This window comes from Aphis gossypii, chromosome 2 (genome assembly GCF_020184175.1).
Source record: "Aphis gossypii isolate Hap1 chromosome 2, ASM2018417v2, whole genome shotgun sequence".
In the NCBI taxonomy this organism is placed as follows: domain Eukaryota; kingdom Metazoa; phylum Arthropoda; class Insecta; order Hemiptera; family Aphididae; genus Aphis; species Aphis gossypii.
Genome location: NC_065531.1, coordinates 85,676,709 through 85,703,902, shown reverse-complemented (window position 1 = coordinate 85,703,902; position 27,194 = coordinate 85,676,709). Strand labels below are relative to the sequence as shown.

The 27,194-nt window shown below is 25.1% G+C and overlaps 2 protein-coding genes across 3 annotated transcripts; one reads left to right on the top strand and one right to left on the bottom strand.

The window, feature by feature from the left end:
• The first annotated feature begins 8,480 nt into the window (after positions 1-8,480).
• Positions 8,481-20,280, top strand: LOC114119443 (nicotinate phosphoribosyltransferase). Of its 2 annotated transcripts, XM_027980999.2 has the most exons (15): positions 8,481-9,042; positions 9,116-9,258; positions 10,612-10,782; positions 13,645-13,771; positions 14,311-14,394; positions 14,462-14,589; positions 16,522-16,640; positions 17,182-17,375; positions 17,986-18,033; positions 18,366-18,506; positions 18,575-18,699; positions 18,774-18,917; positions 18,988-19,124; positions 19,197-19,325; positions 19,400-20,280. In XM_027980999.2, exons 2-15 carry the CDS (start codon positions 9,183-9,185, stop codon positions 19,475-19,477), a joined length of 1,701 nt encoding a protein of 566 aa, XP_027836800.2. In that variant the 5' UTR covers positions 8,481-9,042; positions 9,116-9,182; the 3' UTR covers positions 19,478-20,280. The 2 variants fall into 2 exon arrangements, with proteins under 2 accessions (XP_027836800.2, XP_027836805.2); XM_027981004.2 differs by lacking the exon at positions 17,986-18,033 and having other exon boundaries at positions 8,485-9,042.
• A 1,618-nt stretch (positions 20,281-21,898) lies between these two features.
• LOC114119548 (adenylyl cyclase-associated protein 1) lies at positions 21,899-27,092 on the bottom strand. The gene is made up of 6 exons (XM_027981135.2): positions 26,860-27,092; positions 24,807-24,941; positions 24,539-24,734; positions 24,018-24,103; positions 23,699-23,955; positions 21,899-23,644 (listed from the first exon to the last, which is right to left on the bottom strand). The coding sequence occupies exons 2-6, from the start codon at positions 24,923-24,925 to the stop codon at positions 23,046-23,048; spliced, it is 1,257 nt and encodes a 418-aa protein (XP_027836936.2). The 5' UTR covers positions 24,926-24,941; positions 26,860-27,092; the 3' UTR covers positions 21,899-23,045.
• Between the last annotated feature and the right edge of the window lie 102 nt (positions 27,093-27,194).

Below are 27,194 nucleotides of genomic sequence, written 5' to 3'. Positions count from 1 at the left end.
TGGTTTATTAACTGTCCTAGACTGTTAAGTTAAATTTATTTTAAGATTCATAGCTTCCAGTCACGATCACTTTACCCTTTTGACTTTTACATAGGTACTTTTACCTATCTCTTTGCACCATCAATTAAATTGTAATAGACAGATATTCAAGATGTTGCATATTGGCTGACAATAAAGTATTGCCAATGAGTACCGACCTGCCTGTTACTTTCTGTTAATTTTTTGTATAAAATTTATATTATTCTTAGTCTATATATGTCTATGTCATACGTTGTAATGGTAAATAATGTTACTTTATGATATATTACATGTATTCAATAATATTTTGTATTTTGGTGTACGGGTTGCTATAAAATATATAAATATATATTATGTATTACATATATGGAGGTTATGTACGTAATTTACTGTTTATTAGTGACGTGCCCAGGAATTTTCAATGGAGGAATATATATTATAAGTAATAAAAGATTTAAATGAATTATGGTGATCTAAAGACAAAAATAGCTTATAAATGTGCATACATATGGATATATCGAGTTATCAAAAGTATAAATGACTTTATAACAGTTCTAATATCTAACAAGTTGTTTTCTGATAGTCGGCAAAAAATGTCAATGAAAGGATATAACCTCTAAACCGGCTAAACCCCTAAACTCTCTCCCTTGATATTCCACTGTATACATTTAGTACTTAGTCCACAATGGTGTTTGTAGGAATTTATCAATAAGGGCGGGCAATATACTTTAATTTTTGTTTTATTATTTGATTATAGTGTTATTGTTTCATGTTTGTGACGTGTTTCTATCATACCTATTATACCTACATAGTCACATAGATAGCAACGTAAAAATTGAATTATTAATTATGACGTGTAGATAGTTAGAAACTGTATCTTTCAGTATTCATATTCTTTAATTAATATGCAGTTTTAAATTATCAAGAGCATTATTCTTTAATAAGTAAAATGTCACCATTGATTTGATAATATTTTATGTTGTTTATAAAATTAAATGTTTCTAGGTTTTATATAAAATAAATAAAGAACAACACACATTTGAAACTTATATCTATGCAATCTTATATCTATAAATTTAATTATTTTTACAAAAAAGTAAAAAATTGGTTAACACTGCTCTTGGCCCCACCACTATATGCCATAAACACCGTTTGCAGGTATGTAATTCATAATCGAAAGTAATAAAAATCACTTGGTAAGAAAAAAAAAATGTTTTTGTTTTTCATTTCATAAATACCTATTTATTTTATGATATTTTATATTACATATTGAATATTAATTATGATAATTGACTTTGGACAAATTCCAAGTGGGGGAAATCTCAAACCCCCCTGTGGACACCCTTGCTAACCCTATATAGGCTATATGTTTAAGGTTTAACGTATAATTGTATACGTAGGTATTATTAATATGTATTAATAATACATGTATGACAAAAGGTATTTCCGACTTCCAACTTTCCAACTTTTTATTTATTAAAATATTAAACATACTTATAAGTTCAATCTCCACATGTGTCATACATGCATAAAATATACGAATTTATTATGATGAAAAAGTGGACTGGCAATAAATAAAAATTGGCTTGCTTAAATTTTGGCATCCTTATTGAAAAAACACTTAAATGACGGGCAGTATGCCACTAATTGATGTAATGAAAATGCGTTTTTCAGTACCTAGGGGTTTGTATAGATTGTAGATATAATTAATAAATTAATTTTTTGAAAAATACATACACATTCCAAGTATGCACGTATATTATTTTGACTATAAGATTTTCCTTGTTATTTTTTGAAATTCCGCCTTTTAATCGAACATATTCATTTCGTACGTTGATGTATGAATCGACCTACTCGGGACGCAACATAAGTCACACACACGGATGTGGTCACATATAAGAATATCTGAATATGACATACTAACTCGTCCATAACCCCTAGTATAGTAGTATGTCAAGTGTGTAAAACTATAAACGAATATGTTTGACAACCATGTCCATCTAAGAATTGACAATATGTTTATGCCATGACTACTACAGACTATTATTGTAGATGAATCTACGTATTACGATAGACTTTGGACCTGACATAGGTATAAGTTTAGAACAATAAAATTTCAAAGTGTAACATAATACGATAAAATACTTGATAAGTCTGCAACTATTTGTTCATTTTGTGTGTGATATTAAAAATTAAAATACCTTATTATTTAAGTAAGTAGGTATTAATATAAATTGTCTATTGTAGAATTGGAATTTGGAATTATAATTTAATAACTATAATGTATTATGATTATAGTTTATACTGTTTTTTTAATTGTTATGATTATAAATATAGATTAATTTCATCAAAAAATATTTTATACTGAATTCGATTGAAAATGTGGAATAATAATAATTATTGATTATTATTGCACAAGGTACTTTACTAATTACTTATTTCACTTATTCCTATTTCATACATTCTACTTATTGTTAAAATTTTAAAAATTTTGGTTAATTTATTTTTTAAGATGATGTTACATGTGTATAATGGTCACACAATCGTAATATTGTATACATTTTTATTTAATATATACGGTAGGTTCCAATAGAAAATACTTTAAGTAAAATATAATAAACAATAAATTGAATGAACCAATAATTAAGTATACTTATACTTATTCTTAAAAGATTAGATTAATAATATGGTCACATGTTAATTATAGTAATCATAAACACTTGAATTATTTTTAATTTCACAAATAAGGAAATTCAAATAGGCATTTTTTATTTATAAAACGTCCAATTAATTTTTTTCCAAGAACGCTACATTCAATGTCTCTGTCTTACAAACGTACGTACAATATGGTAAAATTGTGTTCAGCAGTTAGGCCGGTGTCACACTTGAGGAATTTTCGCAATATCGAAATGACGAAATTCATATATTTAAATACTACTGGACAGTGGACACATACCAGCGGAATTTCTGCACGGAAAAAATAAAATCGCTACGTGCGCGATTATAGTTTTTGTAGTAGGTAAACTTTATTATAAAGTTACCTTTTAATTTATCAACCTTTTTGATTGGTAAGAGCATCATTTGTGTTTCCTTATGGGTTTTAAAAATATTTTTATTTTAAGCTAAACAGGTAGGTATAGTGAATAAATTATAATATTTTACATAGGTAGATACTGTTAACGTTTTCCATTTAAACCGTGTTGCTAATACCTTATAATAATATTATACATTTTTGAAAATATTCAATTACACTAAATCGCATGGTTATTTAATTAAATATGATTAATAAATATTAAGGTCTAGTGCAATATTTTCCAAAGTGTGAGATGCAGCCCCTTTGAAAGGCACGTGAACTTCATAGGGAAGGCATGGGGTAGAATTTGATATTATACGATTTGTACGTATATAGTATAGATACTATTGTACTAAAATATATAGTAATAAAAATGTTTGTTATATTTATTCAAGGAAAGCGCAATTATATTTTTTTATTTTTGGGTAGTGTTAAGGTTAACCTAAATGTTTGAAAACTACTGGTCAGTGGCGCCATTTGAGTTTTATAATATAGGGGTGCCAAAATTTAAGCAGGCCAATTTTTTTTTTTTTTTTTTTTGTCAGGCCACTTCTTCAAAATTTTTAATCACAGTTTTATAAATACTAATGTGTTAATAATATTCTTATCTTTTATAATTTTTAATAAGTAAATATTAATAAATAAAAACAGGAATATGTATGTCAACTATAATGATTTGAAAACAATACAATAATATTTAGTGAAAATTCTTAAAATAGATAGAATAAATTATACAGATTTTTTTTTTCTATTTCCAAATTTTTAAATTATATTATTATCGCATCATTAATTATCAAATATGCTCCAAAGATAGTAAAATTGAAAAATATGCTCTTAAAACTAAAAATATAGTTATTGGATTTATAAAATTGTAGAGCAGCTCCACATTTTCTTTTTTCATTTTTGATATTCACGATGACAAAATTAAAAAACAATGAAATAGGTAGTTGATAACTAAATAACAACACTAAACGTAAATTATGTTAACATTCGAAAACTTTAATCAGAATCAATAATAAACTCATATTTCATTTTCGAGCTATTTTAAAACGTATTTTCTGTTAATCAGTCTGAATAGGTACCTAAAGGTAAGCGTAAGCATACCTAATTGCATATGTCATACATGTATACGCCGATACGTACCTATTCTATATTTATACAATATACCTATAATAAATTTATATATTTAATACTAAATACTTACAATATTTTTATTCAGAGTCGTGTCAAGTAATAATTCAGAGCCCCGGGGCAAAATTTCATTTTGGCCATAGGTAGCATATTAATTGCAAATAAAGGCGCCCCCTTACTTTTACAAAATTAAGGCACCCGGGGGCAATTGTCCGTTTTGCCCCCCCCCCCCCCTAACACGGCTCTGTTTTTATTATACCGCATATAAACCTATCAACGAAAAAAAATATCTGGAAAGTTGGAAGTATTGATCAAAGATCATGCATAGACGCATTGTGCATGCTAACTCTAATAAAAATCTATAAATAATAATATACCTACATATTATATTATATTACTCATAGCAATTAATAATATATTTTAATTTTTACGCATATGGCTCCATAGGCCATCGCCTGTGCACCATCGGTGCATTGTAAATTTCAATCCAGGCAAAAAGACACAAAAAAAAAAATAGGGGAGTCAAAGTATACCCTGCTCTCCCCCAAATAGCGTCCCTGTTGCTGGCCTATAGTGAATATTTAAATCGACACAGTATAATTTAAACAATAATACTTAATCTGGTAAATAACAAGATAACACTGAACATACATGATACATCAGTTGTATCCTCTCCCCTTGCTCACAGACCCTTTTTTTGTTGATTATTTCTGATTAATTAAAAAAATACCTACCTACAATTTATTACTTTTATTAATAAATACCAACCAGATCCAATTTACTACCAAAACTATTTTAAAGTTGGATACCCAAACATTTTTAATACTCCAAAATGTGACGACAGACAGATAAAACACATAATTATAAAATTGATACATTATCACTCCATTCAAACATGAAACAACATGGGTAATACAATATAATAAGCAAACAAAAGTCATTATTTTGAACGACACTATAACTTAGGTACCTACTTACAATATACATATACTTAATAATTAATATGTATTTATAATAGATTTATTTATTAGTTATAGCTATTGGTATATTATTTACTCTTTATTTTAATTACCCTATTGGCTATAGGTCAAGATGTATCTTTTCTTTTCACTAAAATACTATCTATAGTGAAAAAACCTTACCGTATAAATTGTATACTGTTGTCTGTTAAGTACACATATTTAAATTGAAAATATTATATAGTAGTTTATTAGTAAATAGTAATTTATAAAGTTATAAATAGTACTATACTTATTAGTGGTCGTATACTATAGTTTAGTACACTATAATTATTCTCCTTCTACCTAAGTAAGTATATATTATTTTCAAATCTACAGATATAGGTAAACCTAATATCAGTTATAACTTTAGGTATGAAAAAACGCACATAAATGCATAAAGTGCATTTACAAAAGCACAATTAACTTCAATTTATTTTGTTAATATGTTTTATTAACTATAAATCTATATAAACAAATAATACATAATATTTAATATTTTTATATTATAAAATATACCTACATGTGAAATTAAAATAATAATTTACCTATTTATATATATTAAAATTAAAGGTATCTAAGTATAGTATTTTATAAAAAATTATTGTTTTGCGGTAAATTAAAAATTACGTGACTGTTAACTATAATAAAAAATAATATTTGATTAGATAATAAATAATATTATTGTCGGGGGAACACAAATAATTTTTCATAAATCCTAGTGAGTATTGTTATCTAGTATACCTACCAAAATAAAACACTTACCTTCACGTCTTCATTTATAATCACTTAATATTAAAACCTTGTATTATGCAATAGATTATCCAATAGTCTGCACTCTGCAAGTACCAACTTCCCACATCATAACACGTGTCACATTTGATTTTACCATTTTTACTCTGTTTAGCCAATATGTAACGCACGTCGACACCATAACAAAAATAATAATTAAAGATCCTACTTATAGACAATATATCCTTATTCCTTAGTCCTTACTATAATTTTTAATTTAAATCAATACCTAATTATTCCCCTACTCACCACTCTAGCTACCTATCGCTTTACACTTTCTACCATTAATCATTATAATATTATGGAACGTTATGATACGCATTCATAAAATTTAGAAAAACAATGTAAATAATTACGTAGCTCATGACGAAGTACCTACATTTTCTGAAATGTCTTTTCTCTCTTATTTTCAAATTATAATTTATTTATTTTATCTATTAAACCAATTCTCAGTTTCTATGAAGATGGCCTGAATAAAAAAAATAAATAAAAAAAAATACGTATTATGAGTATATAATATATATTATATTATATACAACATCAATAGCAAGTTAGTTGACATAAGTGTAATGGTGTGAAACACCATATATCATGTAACATAGCTTTGAGTATATATTGAATAGGTAGTGAGTACCTATTGACGTAAACACTAATATGCATATTTTTTTTAGCTACCTACCTGAAAAAATGATTTGAACTCAAACATTTATTATTATAAATGTAATATAATATGTGCATTGTATAATTTATATTATATATTTATGTGAACAAAACGGCTGAAAAACTTCCAGTTTTACTAATTTTAGACAAAATCAATTTTGATTTGATTAGTATCGGTATATGTATGTTAAATTTATTTTTGTTAATAAAAATACTATTTAGCTCCTTATAAGTTGTTCTAATTGCAATAAAAAATGCATATAGGTAGCTACTATTTTATTTATAAGATTTTGAATTTCAAATTTTGATGTTTCTTATTGGGTATTTAAAATAATAATAATAATAAACGATTTTTCATCTTAGTTAATCATTTTATTTGTATATTATTTATTTTAACTACTGGAATACAATATTTGTATTTACTTATATTTAGTATAACTAGTTATTGGTACGTTATACATTAGAGTCTAATAATTAGATTATTAAGGAAACTTCCCCATTTTTATCGTTTATTTAATTTTTACCCTATTCAATTACAGTCTATTATATACTTATTGTAATTTTCCTAAATAAATATATTTCTAAGAATTTCGTCACATAAAAGTAGGATATCAAATCTGAAGTTAATAAGTTATATTTTAAATGACGTATAGATGAGTTGGTTAGAGTTGTGGATACACACTTTATGGGGCGTAAGTAATCCTTGCAACACTACACTCACTTAAACTAATTTTTCAATATATATGTATAAATTAACTTACAAACTAAAAAGAAGCACAAATTGTTTATCGTTTCCATGCCAATATACAATAATATTATATCAATATATTTTGAAGAACATTCAAGGTTATGTAGTGACTATGATTGAATTTGTTAGTATGTGCATATTATATTATTTGAAACACTTAAACGACTGAGCGTATATTTCATTATAGTTAAATTATAACTATTATTTTATATAATTATAGTAGGTAGGTACTACTGTACCTGGTGTATTATGGAATACAGTGGAAAATAATTGGGGGTGCTAAGCACTCTTAGTACCCCTAAATTCAGTAGGCCACAATATTAGGAAACAATATAATAATTAACAGAAAATTAAATGATTATTCAAAATATTTGTAAATGATAAATCTTAATTTTTAAAATATGTATTGTACTATATTGTGACATTGTGTTTATAAATGATATATTTTGTTTTATTAAAACCTAGGTATATGTTTTTAATTAATTATAAATAATTTTTCAATTAGCGTTTAAAAAATATTTATTCAACAATTTTCATGCGATTATGAGTTATATTGAAGTGAGTGTAGGGATTTTTTTCCGACTACCTTAGGAAATACATATCTAGGTATATCGTATATAGCTATATAGGTATTGGTATTAAGTATAGATTAATGTATTATATCATATAATAGTATGTATATATTTTATTGTTTATAATAATAATTAATACTTACCAATAAAATATAATAATTACTATCTTCGATCACCGTTATATTATTTTAAAAACAATATGAAATTACAATTGAACTTATTTCAACAAGATAGATGTTAAGCTTTTATAATATATCTGACCATGTCTAAAGACTATAAAAAACTTTGAATAACGAAATCATGACTAATTACCTGTATATTTATTACCATGGTAGGTATATTTTTATTTTTCCAATCATTATCGCTCAGATTATTATTATTATTATTGACCCATATTATACGATATTAAAAGATCCTTATCATTTATCAACCCTAAATCCCTAGGCCGTAAGTTGTTGTTGTCAGCAATTATCAATAAATGCTCTCATTCTGCGACCATAATATAAATAATAATATCACATACTATTCGCTTTACACATATTCGTAATATTGTTATTCACAACGATGTGCTACTGCGCATAATGATATCTTTCTAAATTCAGGTAAAATTATAGTAATAATAGCACAAGTTATCAGTTTTAAATTTCACTAAATGCGTAAAATATGACTAAATTTTCTCTTGGCATATTAATATTTTAATAAATCGTGCATAGTGCATTCACTGCATTCGTATCGAGTGTTAGCAAATGGCAATGGCGGTTACTGGGCAATGAACATTGAACACAATTTGCGTGTTGACAAAACGTACGCACCTATAGGCTATAGATAGGCCATGATGTGAATGAGTGGAATCGTATTGCGTTTGGACTTTGGTAGTTCAGGCTGTTTACAGTGATGTTCGCGGTTTATACTTCAGAGTAATCGGCATTCACTATTCACTTTCGTCTTTCAGTCGTCCTGTGCTAGCGCTCATGTGCGGTCGTCCGTTATTGTTGATTCATATTTTCGTTTCATGTTTTTTCGTTAATGGAAGTTTGGACAACTGCACAGGTATTTCATAACATAATTTACACAACAATGTCACGTTCAGCATGTATAATTTTTTATGTATTTATTATTTAAGGTGAAACTAAAGAAATTGTTTTAAATCTACTGCTCACTTCAGACATTTGGTATACCCAATTCACATAATGAGTGTTGATGAAAGTAATAATGTCCATACACGACTTCAGGTCCACAACTGTGTTGTGCAGCCTTTACTCACAGGTAACAAATAGGATGTTTTATTACTCATTCTCATCTATGTTTTATAAAAATTATATATTTTTACTAATAATTCAAAATTTTTTATAATTAATATCAAAATATAATAATTTAAACTACAGTGAAACCTCTGACAATTGGGTACTCTTATTCACCAAATTTCATCCGCAATTAATAGGGAGTGCATTTTTGAAATTCTTAAAGAGTATCTAAATTTGTAAAAGAAAAAAATATGTCCTAGTTTAAATTAAATTATAATTTTATGTATTTAGAGTAGTATAATTTTAATATTTTATCAATTTATATTTGAATAAACTTAAAAAAGGATTTATACATAATTATATAAATACAACTCAATTGGTATGAAAAAAATTGGTTTTTAATTAAGGTTGTTTTTGTTTTATTAGTGTAAGTGCATTTTAATGTTGTTTTACATTATTTTTAAATTAAGATTAATATATATATTATACTACGTCTGCTATTAGGAGATGTTTATTATAGAAGTCTTCACTGTATTGTACCTAGTAAAATGACTTACTAAAAATAAACTGTAGATTTGATATTATAAAATGTTTTAATAATGAAATAATGCATAGGTATAGTTAAGTTGTTTTAATTTAAATTAGGTTCCTACAAACTTTGTTGGATTTTTGTATTAAGTTATATTTATTTATATTTTAAAGTAGTGTTCAGACATTATTAATAAAATATTATCAAGTGTATTATATTTATTATAGTTATATAGAATTGCACAATGATTATACATATTTAAATTTTTTAATTATTATTTTTACTGGCCTTTGAAAATATACAAGCCTGTGAATTAATTATAGTGAAAATGTGTGATGTTCACTTATGATGAAATTATAGTCATTTTTTAAATAAATATTTGAGTAATTTATAAATTTACCTTCTTAAATTTTGACTAAAATTAAGTTAGATATTATTATATTTTTTTAAATTTTTTATTTTGTAGTTTTATGATTTTAATTAGGTAAATATTTTATAAAGATTAGCTGATATAATTATATTCCGCTATTTCTTGTATAGGTACATATTTATTGTTTAGTATTTAATTTAAAATAAATGTAAAATTGGTTTTCAATAATATTTTATTTTTATTGTTAAGGATGAGACCTTGTAATTATTATGTTCTGGCCTTAAAGAATATGCACTAAGAGTATTTCATGCAGTATCATTAGACCACTTTCACTACTTAATACTTTATTTTTAGTTAATATTTTAAATTTTAATAAATTTAATATAAGACTTAAATAGTTGTCATGATTATAAAATATAAATGTTCATTGACTGAATTCATTATTCATATAGATAATTATATTTATTGTTAACTAGATTTATATCAGATTACTATGGCGTATGCATATTGGAAATCAGAAAAAACATCAGATACAGCTGTATTTGATTTATTTTTTCGTCAGAATCCATTTCAAGGGGAGTTTACTATATTTGGTGGTTTGGAAGAATGCTTAAGATTTTTGGAAAATTTTAGTTATTCTGACAGTGGTAAGTTTTTGAAACATATTCTTTTTGAATACGTAGTTGTATATGTTTAACTAAAACTGAGAAAATAAATTTAAAAACATAAGTACAAATTTAATACCTATGGTTATTTTATATTTGTAATTTTGTATTTCAAAACTACATGGAAATCTGTTTGGAAACATATCTATGTATCTTCATTTTTATTATTAAAAGAGTATAGTAAATAATGTTGGTCCCCTAAATATAGTTGGTCAGTACATTGTTTTTAAATTTAGTTACTACTGATTGCAGTGATTACGACAATGGTAGCATTAGTAAGTTGTAAATATATTTGAATATACCTATTTTATTGATGAATTATCATTCTTTTTAAAAATGTATTACCATTTTTATTGAAAACATTAAAGTCATTAAACTATTAAAAAAGATTTAACAAAAGTTGAAATTTGGTGTACCATTAAAATAATGATTCACTAATTGAACTGAATCTCAGTTTTGTTTAGCATACTATGAAAATTGATAATCTTGACTTGTATTAAAGTCGGATAGTATTTATTTTATTTTCAAATTTTTTAAAAAGTTTTCCTTTTATGGTAGCCTAACTTAAAGTTTTATGAATAGTATAGGGCGCATATTTACTAAAATACTCGTATTATATTGTTAATATGACTATAGTAGTATCTATTAACATTAATTAAATTACCTGTATAATTTGTTCAATAGGTTATAATAATTAACGATGAGCTTACTAAAATAAGTTTTTTTTACTGAATATTGGTGATATCAGGATAAATAAAAACCAAAACTATGAGCATAATATACAAATGTATAGATTTTTTTTTTTTAATTAAATTATATTGTTTTTACTTATTTTATTACTGGTTCATGTTTGGTTTTATAAACATTCTGTTTTTAATATATCAATGGTACAAGATCGCTATTTTATGCTTTTAAAATAAATGCATTTTTAAAATATGTATTAAATAGATTTTGAATTAGTTGAGGATTTATTATATATGTTTTGGTAAATATATTTGTTGTAATATTTTTTATATGTTAAATATTTACAGTATACTCTCGATTATCCACTTTATGGTTTAACTGTTTTTTTCAGCAGAATCATCTACATACATACATGTATATATATTATATATATATATATATATATCCTTACATTATACATCATTATCGGTTTAATTGGGTTGTGATAGCCCATTACTTGATAACAACGTAAAATACAATATGCTTTTTTATTATTAATACTTTTTGGTAATTGTTTTACATTTAACGAATAAAATCATTATTCGCAGAATATCCGTGAAATATTTTTTATCTGTGGATGCCCTGTCACCCTTTTCCACAGATAATCGAGAGTACACTGTATTTATTTTTGACTAATTTTAAATTGTCAGTAATATTTTAGTTTTAGTTCTTCTGTTTGATAAATGATTTTACTTAAAACAATTTTTTTTAAGAGGACGTTGAACGTGTATTTTGAAAGTATAAAACAAGCCTCAGATCTATGCACTGATACCGTAGAAACATGGTTTTAACCCCAATAGAAAGATCATGACTTACTATGCTTCCTCGATAAGTTTTTAAAAAAAAATGTTTTAGTTTATTTTTTACGTGAAGGAAAAAATAAAAAAACTGACATTTTTAAACTTGAATATTGGTTGATATATTAAATCGATCAAAAAGATCTGTTTGAAGAGGCATAGCTTAATATCTCTCCTTTCAACAAAATTAATCATATTCTTTCTAAGTAAATTATTGAAGGAGCTGTAACTATAGAGCGAATGATAGTTCAGACTGCGTAATCACATTTTGTCTATATCACACGTGTGTAAGACATCCTCTTAATGTGATATCTTATACATTATATTATTATACCATTATATAAAAAAAATTTCAATAATGTAACTCGATTAGGTAAGTCAAGTAATGATAATTATTACATAAAAAAAAAAAAAAACACTCAATGTAGATTAATGAAATATAACACATAAACAATATTTGTTTTAAATCTTCTCCAAATTTTTAAATTAAAATATCAATTTATTGAATAATTACAATAAGACATAAGTGTAGTTTAAAAAAATTGTTGTTGTTCAGAATCTATACCTACATTATATTATACCAAATACTAGGTAGTTAGATAATAACAGTACAGTTACAATACAAGTTAACTGTAATAATAATAATTAATAGTTACATATTATTTGGTTTTTTGATAGTGAAATAACACTTATGAATAATGATTCAAATAGATAATAGTTTAATACTCAAAATTTCATACTATACTAACTATAAATTATAATGTACATAAAATTAAAAAATATTTTATGGATTATCTACGTATTTAAATATTTTATCAAATATTGTTAATGTTGAAGTCTTACATTAAATTTTGTGCACTTTTTGGATAGAAGATGTTTTGTATTTATTAATGTTAACAATAGTAAATACAAAATATAATTAAATATATATTACAAAAATGAATGAATAAAATATTTCTTATTTGATAAGTAATATATTTATTTGCTTAATAATATTGTATATGATCTATTTTATTAGGTAAAAAACTGTATTATTTTCTATCTTAAATGTTTTTTTAATTCTACCTTCTGCTTAACCTTCTATTTTATTCACAGATGTTAGTTGTACTTATTTCTTAGTACATTCCCTTAGTAAATCAGTGATTGATATTAAATACTTTTTATATTTTTTATATACTAAAAAAATGATTTATTTCTGGTGTACGAAAAAAAAATTGTAATTGAAATATCGAAAAAAGTGGACGTAAAATTACAGATAATGTTCTTAACTTTAAGTTTTCTAGTATTTAATCACATAAAAGTGAAAAACAATTCGTGTTTTCAGATATTGAATATTTAAAAACGACATTACCACCAACAATTGAACAATCATTTTTTGGATATTTAAAGGAATTGACTGCTAAAGATGTAAAATTATATGCTATTGATGAAGGTTCAGTTGTGTTTCCAAGGTAATTGAAAAGAAAATGTAAATTGTATTATTATTTATTACTCAAGTATATATTGACACTATTAGATTAAACAGGTTTTAGTTGTGTATATAAAATAAATAATATTGTGTTTTACTGTATACCCGTACACTGTATTACATTAATTTGGGTCATAAATGTAAAAATACTTAATAGGCATTTAAAGTTTTTTATATGATTAATTTTCTTGTAATTTTTTTTAAAAAAAATTCTTTTGGGTTTTTTCATTCTACTAGTAGGGAGTTTATTCCGAGTACTACTTTTTTGTGATTATTGGTTTATAGAATTACTTTCTTAAAACTCAATCATGTCATCACCATTACATGATATAGTTAAATTCAAATGAATTACCTAAATCAAAACACTACATGTATCTATATAATTACTTTAAGAAAGTATCTACGGTCCTATATTATACTTAGTATTTAATTTTTATTACTATAACTGTTTTTTAGTTGAAAAATTGTTTATAACTGTTTTGTTTTAGAGTATATAGAATTAAATTAGTATTTTATTTTCAGAGTGCCTTTAATTCGAGTCGAAGGGCCTTTAATTGTTGTTCAACTTCTAGAAACTACTTTATTAACATTGGTCAACTTCTCTAGGTATTAATTTTGAATAAAATAGTTATGTATACATTTAACTTTTATGTAAATTTTTAAAATTATTTAGTTTAATGGCAACAAATGCAGCTCGATACAGAATGGCAGCAGGTGACAATGTATCATTATTAGAATTTGGATTAAGGCGAGCCCAAGGTCCTGATGGTGGTTTGTCTGCTTCTAAGTATGCATACATTGGTATGTAATTTTAACTTAAGTAACAAAAAATAGTCATGCATTATCAATTATTACAATCACAATTTGCTTGTGTGCTGGGTACTGGTTGAACTTGGTTATTGATTGCAATACAACAATGTCAGGCAGTGACTGGTACCAAGTGAATTATGACTAGAATGTGTTTTATTACTTACTACTAATCAACACTAAAGTTGAACTAAAACTTATTTTGTTTTGTGTAACTTTAACACGAATACCTTAAGTAAATGACTTGTAATACATTTTTAATGAACTTTAATTTTTATTTTCTGACAGATTATAAATTACTTTATGAGTTTAATAAATTTTTTTGTAGTAATCACTATATCGTTTTTATATTATAATTTTTTTTTAATTTATGAAGTATATAATTGGGATGGTTAAACAAATCAAATTTTTTAGATTAATACTGTAGTGTGTATCACTGCATTTGTAATAATATTAAATTATAATAAAAATAATTGTAAAATCAAATGATATCACTAACAAAAAAAAAAAAAAAAAATTAGAACTTAAAGTTAGGTGAATAATATTAATTATAAATCTAAATATATGAATGTGAAAATGGAAATCTTTGTCACACATATTCTCTGAAACTTTTCATCTGATGATCTTAATTTTTTTTAAATGAAAGAGTACATCGTGCATCAGGTTTTAAGCATATTTCTTTTCTAAGTTTATGAAAAATCAAATTATTAATTTTTTAAATATTCATCAAATATAAACACAAGTTTTTTGTTTATTCATGTTACCAATTATTAGTTATTTAGTGAATACTTTATGTAATATATCAGTATAAACTTCTAGAATAAAAAGGAAATTTTATTTGAGTTGTTAAAAAAAAAAAAAAAAATGCTGCTGTTAAATAGTCAAAAAAAGCAATGACGAGTGTCTCAACTATGTAAGGTTGTTATATCAGAAATAACATCTATACCCCAAATAAAAAAATAAAAAATATTATTTATCCACATTCTTTTTGCTAAACGTTAGCATTAGGCAACCAAATTTAATATGGTTGCATTTTCTATGGGTATCAAAGTACACAGGAATAACTAGTTCCATATAAATGTATTTTTATTAGTGCTGAAATAATATACTACAAATTAAACAATTTTTAGCAAAAATAGTTTGAAACAGTTAAATTATTTTAATACATAATTAACACGGTTAATTATTAGTTTTGTCATTTTTATATAACTGAATAAATTTGTTAATATTAATGTGAAAGAAAATGAAGAAACTTATTTTTATATAATAGTAAAATTAAAATTAAATTAATGCTTTTGTTATTTCATAAAAATTGAATGATTGCCAATGTTTTTGTTGATGATTACTTTGTGTGACAATTAGATTAATATAAAACGACCTTAATGTCTTTATTTTATCATAAACTAAGGTAATGTTATATTATTGCAATTGTGTTTAAAAACATTTATTTATTTTATTTGTTATCTACTTGATTGAAGATGGTTAAATAATATACAGTTTTTTGATTTTGAGTAATTTTAAAATAATTGAATGAATTTTATTCAAATCGTTTTTTGAATGGAATTATACATAATTGCCTCCCAGTTAAGTATAATAATATCTCAACATACTATTATTGGTTTTGAGATGAGTAAAATGAGCAATTGCTTAATACCTAAACTTTAACTTGATCATAATTTTTTGTTGAAATTTTATTATTTATATAATACTATCAGTAGTTTAAAGTTGTTTAAGACTAATTACGCTCCATAGTAAGACTAATTTTATGCCACAAACTTATTGAAATCATTCTATAGTACCTGATGTATGAATTAAAAATAATAACATATTCACTTAGAAGTTGAATGCAATGTTTTTGTCTAAAATTAGATAGATCAACCTACTATATCTGATGAGTAATTTTTTTTTTATACTTTTATTCTTTAGGAGGATTTGATGGAACAAGCAATTTACTTGCTGGAAAAATGTTCAATATACCAGTTAAAGGAACTCACGCTCATGCATACATAACATCATTTTCTAATCCTAGTGAACTGAAAAACAAGGTACTTTAAATTTTAAAATTTATACCTATTTTTAACACTGTTCTAAAATTTTATTCGTAAATATAAAAATTATTAAAACATTATAAAATAGTTAAAAAAATAAAATATTTTCTTTTATAACTGTCATTGTGTGATGAATAACAAAATTAAAATAAATAAATAAATACAAAGATAGGTAATTTAATTAAGTAATTTCTAATTTAGTATCTATATTTTTCACTTCAGGGACCTTATTTTATAAATTTTTGTTCAAAAACCAATTGTCCTACGTTTTTTATATATTAGTTGACAGTTGTTGCTTATATTTCTTTATTCTTTTAAAGATACTTTGAGAAAATCAATAAATTATGTATTCAAATCATCATTTAAATTAAATTAGTATTTTTGAAGTTATCTTATAAAACTTTTTTAAACATACTTCTACTATGAAAAAAATGATATTCTCAATTTCAATATGATTTGTATTTTTAACATATTGAAAAGAAATTTTGATTATATATTTTCAGTGAAATATCCTGATTTTTTATCTTTTTTGATATAGACTTTAGTTAATTTAAATAATGGCAAAGAACAAGATTTGATTGACTTGACTTTATCATGGCGTACTACGTTATCAAACCTTTTACATATATCTGAAAGCCAAGCATCTGATGGGGAATTGGCTGCTCTTGTTTCATTTGCAATTGCTTTTCCAGAAGGTTTTGTAGCACTTATAGACACTTATGATGTAAACAAGTGAGTTATTGCATTTTTTACAATAAATATTAGTTGATTCACCTAATTTATGTTATTAGGTGGTTCATCTAATATACAATAGCCAGTTTTCTTTGGTTTTTTTGCTTTTAATGTAATTTTTGGGATACTTAAGGGTATACAATTATTGTATACTTGCATTTTTTTACAATTGATCATTAACATATACATATAATATATATATATATATATATATATTATAAGTATATACTATGTATAATACATATTTTATAACAATTTTAACTTAAGCTAATATTTTTGTTTGTGCTTTTATGTTCACGTATTCAATTTTATGGCATGTTTATTTTTGTCAAGTGAATTTACAAAGTTCTTTGATTAAATAAATCACTTAAATATTCCAAAAGTTAGATTTTTAAATAATTAAAAAAAAATGGTTTAAAATTTTTAGTTATATGGGAAATATAATGTTAGATAAATTTAGATTACATACACAAGAAAAGGTTTATCATTGAGCGTTTCATCAAATTTCAAGTTCTCCTTTTCCTTTAAAATGACCAAAACATAGCATTCATTAAAAAAAATCAAACCTACAAAAATTAGTCAGTGTTTTTTTCTGTTCTAAATATTACAGGTGGCATTTCTTAGGACCAAAAGAACTACCTGTCATTTCAAGTTTTGGGTAAGAATTCCCATTATCCATTATTCGCATGTGTTTGACCTTGGGAGAAACGCAGATTGCTTTTTATGTGTTTGTTAACTCTAAATACAATAACAATATTTAAATTATATTCCATATCCATACTTCACATATATCCATTACAATTTTTACATTTACAGCATGTAAAAATCCACAAATCATTTTTGGTCGTAAACGCATGCTTGATTAGGTTCAGTGGTTCGCACCGGTTGAATATGATAACTATTTAAATATATAGTTATAGTCTTTAGAATTAGATATTAATTAATATAATAATTTATATAATATGATATTTTTAAACTTTCTAATTTTAGAAGTGGAATTTTGAATTTCTGTGCTGTAGCTTTGGCATTAAATGATCTTGGATACAAAGCTATCGGTGTTAGAATTGATAGTGGCGATTTAGCATATTTGTCAAATAAATCACGTGAAACTTTTGTTAAAGTTGCAAATGAGTGAGTAAATTATTTATTTAAAAAGAAGAAATAAAAACGTCAAAATAAGCTCTGTTAAAATTTTATAGGTATAATATACCTTGGTTTGCTAATTTAACAATAATTGCATCAAATGATATCAATGAAGAAACTATTTGGAGTCTAAATGATCAAAAGCATAGTATTGACTGTTTTGGAATTGGAACTCATCTTGGTAAATTTAGAAATATGCTTTTAATAATATTTATAACATTTTAAATAATACTGGATTAAATATTTTGAATATAGTTACATGTCAAAGGCAGCCAGCTCTGGGTTGTGTATATAAATTAGTTGAAGTAAATGGCACACCACGAATTAAATTAAGTCAAGATGGTAGCAAAATTACAATGCCTGGTAAAAAGGATGCTTTTCGGCTATATGGTGCTGATGGTATGTAAACTCAGAATGACAGAATATTACATTTCGATAATTTAATGCTATTCATTTTAATCATTCTTAGGATTTGCTCTGATAGACTTATTAAAAAAGTCTGTTGAAGATCCACCAGTAGCCAAAACAAAACTTCTTTGTAGACATCCATTTGATCAAAAGAAGAGAGCGTTTGTAGTACCGTCTACAATAAAACCTCTATACAAAGTAAAACCTAGATTCTTAAAGTCAAATAATAACATATTAATTAATGTTTATTTATTTATTAAATCCATTTAGATTTATTGGGAAAATGGACGTATTATGCAACGATTACCAGATTTAAGTGAAGTTCGAGAACATGTCAAAGAATCTTTAAGATCATTACGCCCCGATATCAAAAGAAATTTGAACCCTACTCCTTATAAAGTAAGTACTTTTCTAAAATTGTACTCTAAGTTTTTAAATGTATAATAATATATTTATTATTAAAAAAAAAATAGGTATCCGTGTCAGATGATCTTTATGAATTTATGCATGAACTATGGATGCGAAATACTCCAATTGGAGAATTGTCATGATATGATGTTTAATTTAAAATGACCAATTGATATCAGCTGATGAAATTAATTTCAGAATAATCTCAACAACACGCTTGAATGTGCACTTCACTTATACACAAGCTTTTAAGTTGTTTGACTAAAGTGAATTAATTTTGAGATTAAGGAATGAATAAATTATTTAACAACTTCTAAATGAAAAATTACCTATAAATATATATTTAACATTTAGGTGCCAATGTATCCATTACTGTTGAGCACAAAAGATATATTTTGGTTATTAAGTAGTGATCACAGTTTAAATTACTCAGTTAAATCTGGTAAGAAATCATAAATTTTATTTAATGATTTTTGAGTATATTATACTTAACTTATCACAAAAATAATGTATACAGAAATGAACAAAAATTAATCAAACAATTTCTAGTCTTGACAATAATAACTTATATAAGTACTTAATGCAATTTTTTATTTATTTTATTAATATTAATACCAGAGTGTATGGCATTCCTTTTATTTTTTTTAATTGTATCATTTTTGTGTTCTCCTATTTTTTTTTTGTTAAAAAATAATGTTGTTAACACTATTTAAGTTTGTTTAGCTAACAAATGTATGTAGATATTTAGGAAATACAAAATTTGATTTTTGTAATTTTTCGAATAATTTATTTTTTTACTTGTGTAATTTTGTTGATTATTTTAATGTTATAGATATAAATATTTTGGGTATTTTAGGTATTAAATGTTGTTTTTTTTTTGAGACCAAAAGAGCTTATACATTGTTAATGTTTGAATCATAGAATAATTACACTTGTCTTTTTAGTATCTCAGTGTTATATTATTATTTTATTTTAAAATGTTTGTAAAATAATTCCATCCTATACCCGGATAATATTTGCAAAATATTTCAGGAACATTAATATTTCTTATTTATAGCTGTCCTATGCATACTGGACAATCTTTTAAACAACATTTAAAAAACATTCATTATTTCAGAAAACATTGACATTGTTGAAAATATTTTTTTTTTATAATTTTAAGTCCTTACTAAAAAATTCTTTATTTTATATTCCAAAGCAGAGTATTTGAAGTATCATGATCTATAAAAATTGAGTACAAACTACAAGTAGCTTATTAACTATAAATATGTATTTATAATTCAAGCTGAGTAGTAGACCAAAAACATTTCACAGGATGTCTTTATATGATTCCATTTGACTTGTTTAAATTTTAAGTACTGATTTGTACTTATTTGTATAAATTATTATTAATTTACCAAATTGTGGCGAACTATGAACACGCTAATTTGTTGAGTAAAATGTTGAGTAGTAGTATATTATATAAAAACAGTTTTTCCACTCTCAATCCTATGTCAACTCAACAATAATTGCTATTTACTTATCATTCATTAGTAGTAGTATATACATTTTTCGGCGGAGTACAATCGCGTACATTATATAAGGGGTTGGGAGTATTGAGTATCCATGTTTGGACCCCCTACACCATCACTTAAAAAAAATAGCTTAATGTACAGTGGACGTCTCTCATATATTTACTTAGAAACTAGTATAAAGTGGGGAAAAATCTTAAAAATTATGATAGCTGTGCCAGGTAGTCGGGAGTGTTATTTTACTTCAGATTACATTTACTATAATGATAATAATAATTACGATAAAATTTGTTGTACATACACACATAAAAGCATGAATTGTAACCAATAATAATTAACAAAAACATGTAATCTTTCAAAACCAATTCATTTCTAAAAATGTTTACCAAAAATATTTTTTACCTTTTTTTTATGAAATTTAAGTTATAATCAATTTTTTTATAATGTATTTGGATATATGAGTGGACTGCTCTAGACAAATTTGTGTCTAATAAGTGACTGAATCTTAAACTGAGAGTTTTATTAATGAAGTCCACTGAAATAGTACTTTACTTATGTATATTAAAATACTGACATTTTAACATTTAAAGTGGAATTAAATTTATAAGGCACATTTTGAGTAGATATTTAAGCTAAGTTAATAGTTTATCAAGAATATTCAAGAATTATTTACATTTTACCGGGTCAAAGGGATATTTTAGATCTTCTCTCCTGAAAAATTACCCAAATTATTTTATTGTTTATGTGGTATCGTTTATATTGCATACTTAAGTGTTAAAGTAGCTCATTGGCTGGTTTGAAATAATAAAGCTATTAGAAAATGGAAACAAAATAGATTTGTATTTACAATATTACAAATTCAATAATGTTAGATAGAGAAAAGAAATATTTCTCAATATATAAATATTAAAAATATGAAACTAACTTAAAATATTGGATTAGTAGTACACAATAGTTTTAGTTGACATAGGAATTAAGTCTCACTTGGGAAAAATGATGGTAGTATTTAGTGTTTTTGACCATGTTCAGCTGGTAGAAATAAAAAGATCTATATTTGATTGAATATTTTACAAATATATTTGTGATCTTATTGTTTTTAAACACCAAATATTATTGCTTAAATCCAGAGATTATTTTGTATAGCTTACCAAAATACAAACTAAAAGCGTAACACAAACTTAATAGCTATTTTCTCTATTTAAATATACACTTCTTGATGTAACATCTACTTCAAAACTCCACAAGACTAGCAGGCATAACATTACACAACCACTGATTCGAATTACTTCATTGCTAATATAGAGTATAATATTATACATCAAAAAATAAAACAATAATTTTTTAAATAATTATATATTTTTCTATTTAAAGATAGAATATATTATATAAAAATGTCTTAATGAAAATCACAATATTCAAGTTTCTAAAATGCATTGTTTGTATATTTACACAAATTTAGTTAATTTAGGTATAAAAGTTTTTAAATTGTGATTTTCACTTTTAATTATAAGTTAGTAGTACAAAAAAATACACATAAAACCAATTTATAAGTTAGGTATAAATGTGATAAATAATAAATTACAAATATTGTTGTATAAACTATATTGATGAATAAATAAATAAATAAAATAGTAGGTAATAGTATAGAACCAATTAATTTCAATGATCATCAGTATAATAATTTTAATTTAAAAAAACTGAATTATACTTAATTTAATAATATTAGTTTTTATTTTACATAAAATTATCACAATCAATTTGTATCGAATAATATATTAATCAGCAGAAGAATTTATAAAGTTAATTATAGTTACTTTATTTATAAATTCATTAATGTTTAGTTAAAACCAGTTAATAGTAATGTAAAAATATGAGCATTATTTATAGGGATGAGCAGGATATAAATTATGTGGTTTAAACTATAAAATGTATGAATCGGATATTTATAAGGAAATTTAGGACCATACACAATTATTACTCACTCATTCTTTCATAATTTAATATAGTTAGCAATAGAAAAAAAATCTAATTTTATTCAATATTATTTGTATAAATGTAACATTGAATAATGATATTAATTTTAAATGTTGAACATCAACATTAAAATAAATATTACTTTTCACTCCTAATTGTATATAAATGCTGAATAAATTTAAGATTATAAGTGGAACTCAACAAGTGAGAAATTAATGTTTAAAATTTATCCAGAAGCTTCAATAATAACAGTATCAAGACCTTTTGGTCCAATTTTTGTTTTAAATTGTTCAGGAATAGGATATTCAGAATAATCTCCATCTGCCTTAGGAACCATTACGTTCAATTCGGATGATTTGGATGTAACAATTTCAGTAGTTAAAGAATCCTTGCTTAAATACATTTGACAGCCATCTGTTTTGTCGATAGTAATAGTTGGCACTTTACCTAATACTTGCATTTGAACTGACTGGCAATTAATAAATTCAACAGATGATACTAATGATTCAAATACCACAGATGATTTTTTACAAGAATCCATGACGATCGAATTGATTTTGTTCTTTACTGTGATTGTGGAATTTACACATTTAAATATGTATACCACATTATTCATTTCAGCACCATCAACCACAAGATTAGTATTGTTCTTTTGGTTTTCAATGAGCCACTTTTTACCATCACGAGCAAACACTGGAGGTTTTTCAACAGCTGGTTTAGGTCCTGACACACCTGATGAATTGCCAATAACAGCAGGGGCCGGTCCACTAACTCTCATGCTGGGATTTTTATGGGTTTGCATATCCGAAGATACCTTTTTCAAGCCTAAAAAAAATATATTATTAGTATATAACAAAATTCAATAATAACAATATTTACCTTTAGTGATATCAGCACCACGATTGATTTCTGCAAATAAGGCGTTACGGTTAGTAGTATCTGGATCAGCAGGAGCTAAACATAAATCATCCATTGGTGGTAATCCACATGGTGGGGGTGGGGGTGGGGGACCTCCGGACGGTTTTGTTCCAGCTTTTGCCCAAACCAATCCAGTTGTATGGTGTTGTTTGACATAGGCTTGAAGATCAACTAAAAGTTGGACCCAAGTTCTAGCCCATTCAACATGAGTTTTGTTTCTAAGTAAAAATTTTCAGATTAAATACCAATAATGAACTAATTATAAATGAGCAGTAAATACTTTTCTTTCCATTCTTTAAGCACACGGTTTGTGTAAAATTGACCAGTATCATTGCTTTCTTTAACATAAGGAGCAGGAGTAGGAGACTAAAAAAAAAAACAAAAACAAAATTGCTTAGAATTAAAAAATATTATGCAATACAAGTGGTTCCAAAATGATTCATCTAATTTCAAAAAATTGTGCTTGTTTGAAATTGAATAACTCATTTTGAAAAATGTGAATAATTACAAGTTATGATAATACAACATTTCAGTTCATCAAGATATCTCAGAAGGTGGAGTAGATAAACAGTATCTTAAATTAACAGTAGAAAAAAAAAATTGTAGGTTACAAAGTCTGGAGAACCAAAGCCAATGTTTGTATAAACAAAAACATTAAGCATGTCATGCAAAAAATGAGAATACATTGATTTGCCAACATAGTAACAAAATATGTATGTAATTAATAACCTTTAAAAATCATCTTTACTTGAAATTATTTAAATTTAACAATCATTTTGGAATGTATATTTTATTACTTACCACAGCAACCCAACCTAATGCAGGTATACTTTCACTAATGGCACTGAGATGATTGAAAAATGGAGACCCGCGGTTTTTCTCTCTCAGTGTTTGGATTTCTTGGATTTTTGTACTGGTAGGAAGTAATAGTTTTTGCTTTTCACTTTCACTTGGTGCACTATGTTCACTGGCATATTTGATGTATTGAAACTCAGCTCTAAGCAATTTAATGTTTATTATAATTATAAATCAGTACAGCTTATTTTTAATTAGTATTGATATAACTTACTGAAAAGCACTAAGTACAAGTGCAGCCTGAGTGGCTACATCACCACCAATTTGATTGGATAATTGTACAAAAGTGGTCAAAGGACCATGAATTAGATCCTCAAATCCTTGTACACTCATGATGAAAGATCAAGTACTAAAAAACAAATATAGTGGTTTAGATACAATTTATACATACTAATATATTATGTATTTTAGTGTAATACTATTAAAAATGTGCGTGGGTGTGTTAGAAAAGAAGTGGCATCTAAAAATAGTAGAATGTTATTTATATGTTTGTCTTATGACCTAGATTTAATTGAGTGTTTATAAGATAATGTTTTACTATAGGTATAATTTGTTTAATTAATTAAGCACCCAGATATTTTCAAAATGGTACCATCTAATAAAATTTATTTAAGAATTTGGGTGAGTTATAGATGTATCTTAGTTTATTTGTATTGCATGAATGTTTTAGATTTGATTATAATAATTATTTTAACTTTGTATAAACAGTGTATTATAGTTAAATATGCTTAAGCCTAAGTAATATGTACCATACAGAGAAATTAGGATTATAATTTGAAGATGGATACCCAACATGAAGAGAAAAATTAAAAAAGGTAGTTAAAAAAAAGAAGAACTGTGAAAAACTGTGGAAAACTAAGGAAATCAATCTTCAATCAAGATAGGTACACTTTGAACAATTGTTTAAATATGATGAATTTATTGTTACCAAATTTTATATTATGTACAAAGTATCACTATTCTGTAATGAGGTAAATGATTCAAGCCAAGTGTCCTATAATAAATATCTAGCTTTTATTTCATATTACTATTTTTTAGAAAATATCTAAAATTAAACGTACAGTGGGTCACACAAAACTTCTTGGCAAGTTATCCTTTGTGTTGATGAATAATACTACTCATTTAATTTAATAATTTAATCTGTCCTTATCTAACTTTGTACCTAATATATTATTATTGGTATCCATAAAAAACATTGTATAATGGGTATAAGTATATAAAAATTTACTTTCCATAAATACTCAATAATTTTGTTTTTTAATTAAAATAATAATGTAACTATACATTACTGGTAGAAAATTCATGTTATTTTTAATTTTACAATTTTTGAAGAACAAAATAAGTTTTATGTGCTGTGTTTTAAAATATACATAAGCAAAGTCATGTAGGTTGTTGTTTTTTTAAGTTTTTATTAGTAGATAAATATGAAAATTAAATAAATGTATATTTTTTAAGCAAACAAAAACAAGTACAATATAATAATATGGTTTGTATTTTATTATAGGTAAGTATAAGTTTGTTTTATAAAAATTGTACCTATAGTAAGAACGTATTCAGCACAAATGCACAAATTAATATGGTAGGTAGGTACTGAATTATGTTGACCTCAATAAAATGCGATGTATACACACTATAATATTAATCAATTTTAAATATTGACATTAAAATGAGTTATTGTTTACTAATCGAGATTAATCATTTTGTATGTTTAAGTAATTTTAAAATATTATTGAATTGTAATAAAAAATATAGTCATCATTTTAAAATATATTTAGGTAGGCCATGTTGTAAGCCACTAGACACTAGAGCACAAATTAATTATGTGTACCTACACATTATTGTTTTAAAAATTATTATCTATATTTTATGATGGATTAAATATGGAGTTTTATATTTTTTTTAAACGAATTGTCATTTTATTAGTCACAATATTTACACAGAAATAAACCATCAGATAAGATTAAGATTTTCCTAATTAATCATACTTTAGAAATGTTAGTACATAGTAATAATAAGTTTTAAACCGTTGAAGCCTAAAATCATATAAAAACTGGGAGCTGCAGTAATGATAGCAGTTTGGAAGTAAAACCTAATCAATATAACTAATTAGTGCACTTAACTGACTAAACTTCAATGTACATAAATCAGTGGAACAATATATTGAGCCAAAATAAGCATAGATAGATAGTCGTCAAATTCGGGCGTAATAATTTAATGTACCCACAACCCATATTATGTTATTAAAAATATTCGAATTGATGACTCACCCGGACAATGACTAAAATAATATGTCGATGATGCAGAACCGACCGGCTTCACACAGGACGATCGACGATCATAGACTGGTGAGTAAGCTAGTCGACGTCCAATGGCTGATCCCCGGAGACCGCACGATGAGAGAGGGAAAAATAAAATACTAATAAGGTAAAAAACTAAACAAAAAAATGTAATCCAACAAAAGCGAGAATATTATTATTATTATTGAAAGTATTGACTGCGAAGAGCGAGGCCAAGAAGCTTGGAGCTGTAGTAGCTAGAGTTGCTACGTTATCTGTCACGATTCGCCGAATCACGAAATATCGCGAATTAGCCGACTAGTGTT

Excerpts from the sequence above, each read along its gene's own strand:
- LOC114119443 (XM_027980999.2), top strand. The coding sequence starts at position 9,183 with ATGAGTGTTGATGAAAGTAATAATGTCCATACACGACTTCAGGTCCAC. Across the intron at positions 14,590-16,521 it reads TTCTAAGTATGCATACATTG|GAGGATTTGATGGAACAAGC; the intron begins GTATGTAATTTT and ends TTTATTCTTTAG. Across the intron at positions 16,641-17,181 it reads CTAGTGAACTGAAAAACAAG|ACTTTAGTTAATTTAAATAA; the intron begins GTACTTTAAATT and ends TTTTTGATATAG.
- LOC114119548 (XM_027981135.2), bottom strand. The coding sequence starts at position 24,925 with ATGAGTGTACAAGGATTTGAGGATCTAATTCATGGTCCTTTGACCACT. Across the intron at positions 24,735-24,806 it reads CTTGTACTTAGTGCTTTTCA|AGCTGAGTTTCAATACATCA; the intron begins GTAAGTTATATC and ends TAAATTGCTTAG. Across the intron at positions 23,645-23,698 it reads TGGTGCTGATATCACTAAAG|GCTTGAAAAAGGTATCTTCG; the intron begins GTAAATATTGTT and ends TATTTTTTTTAG.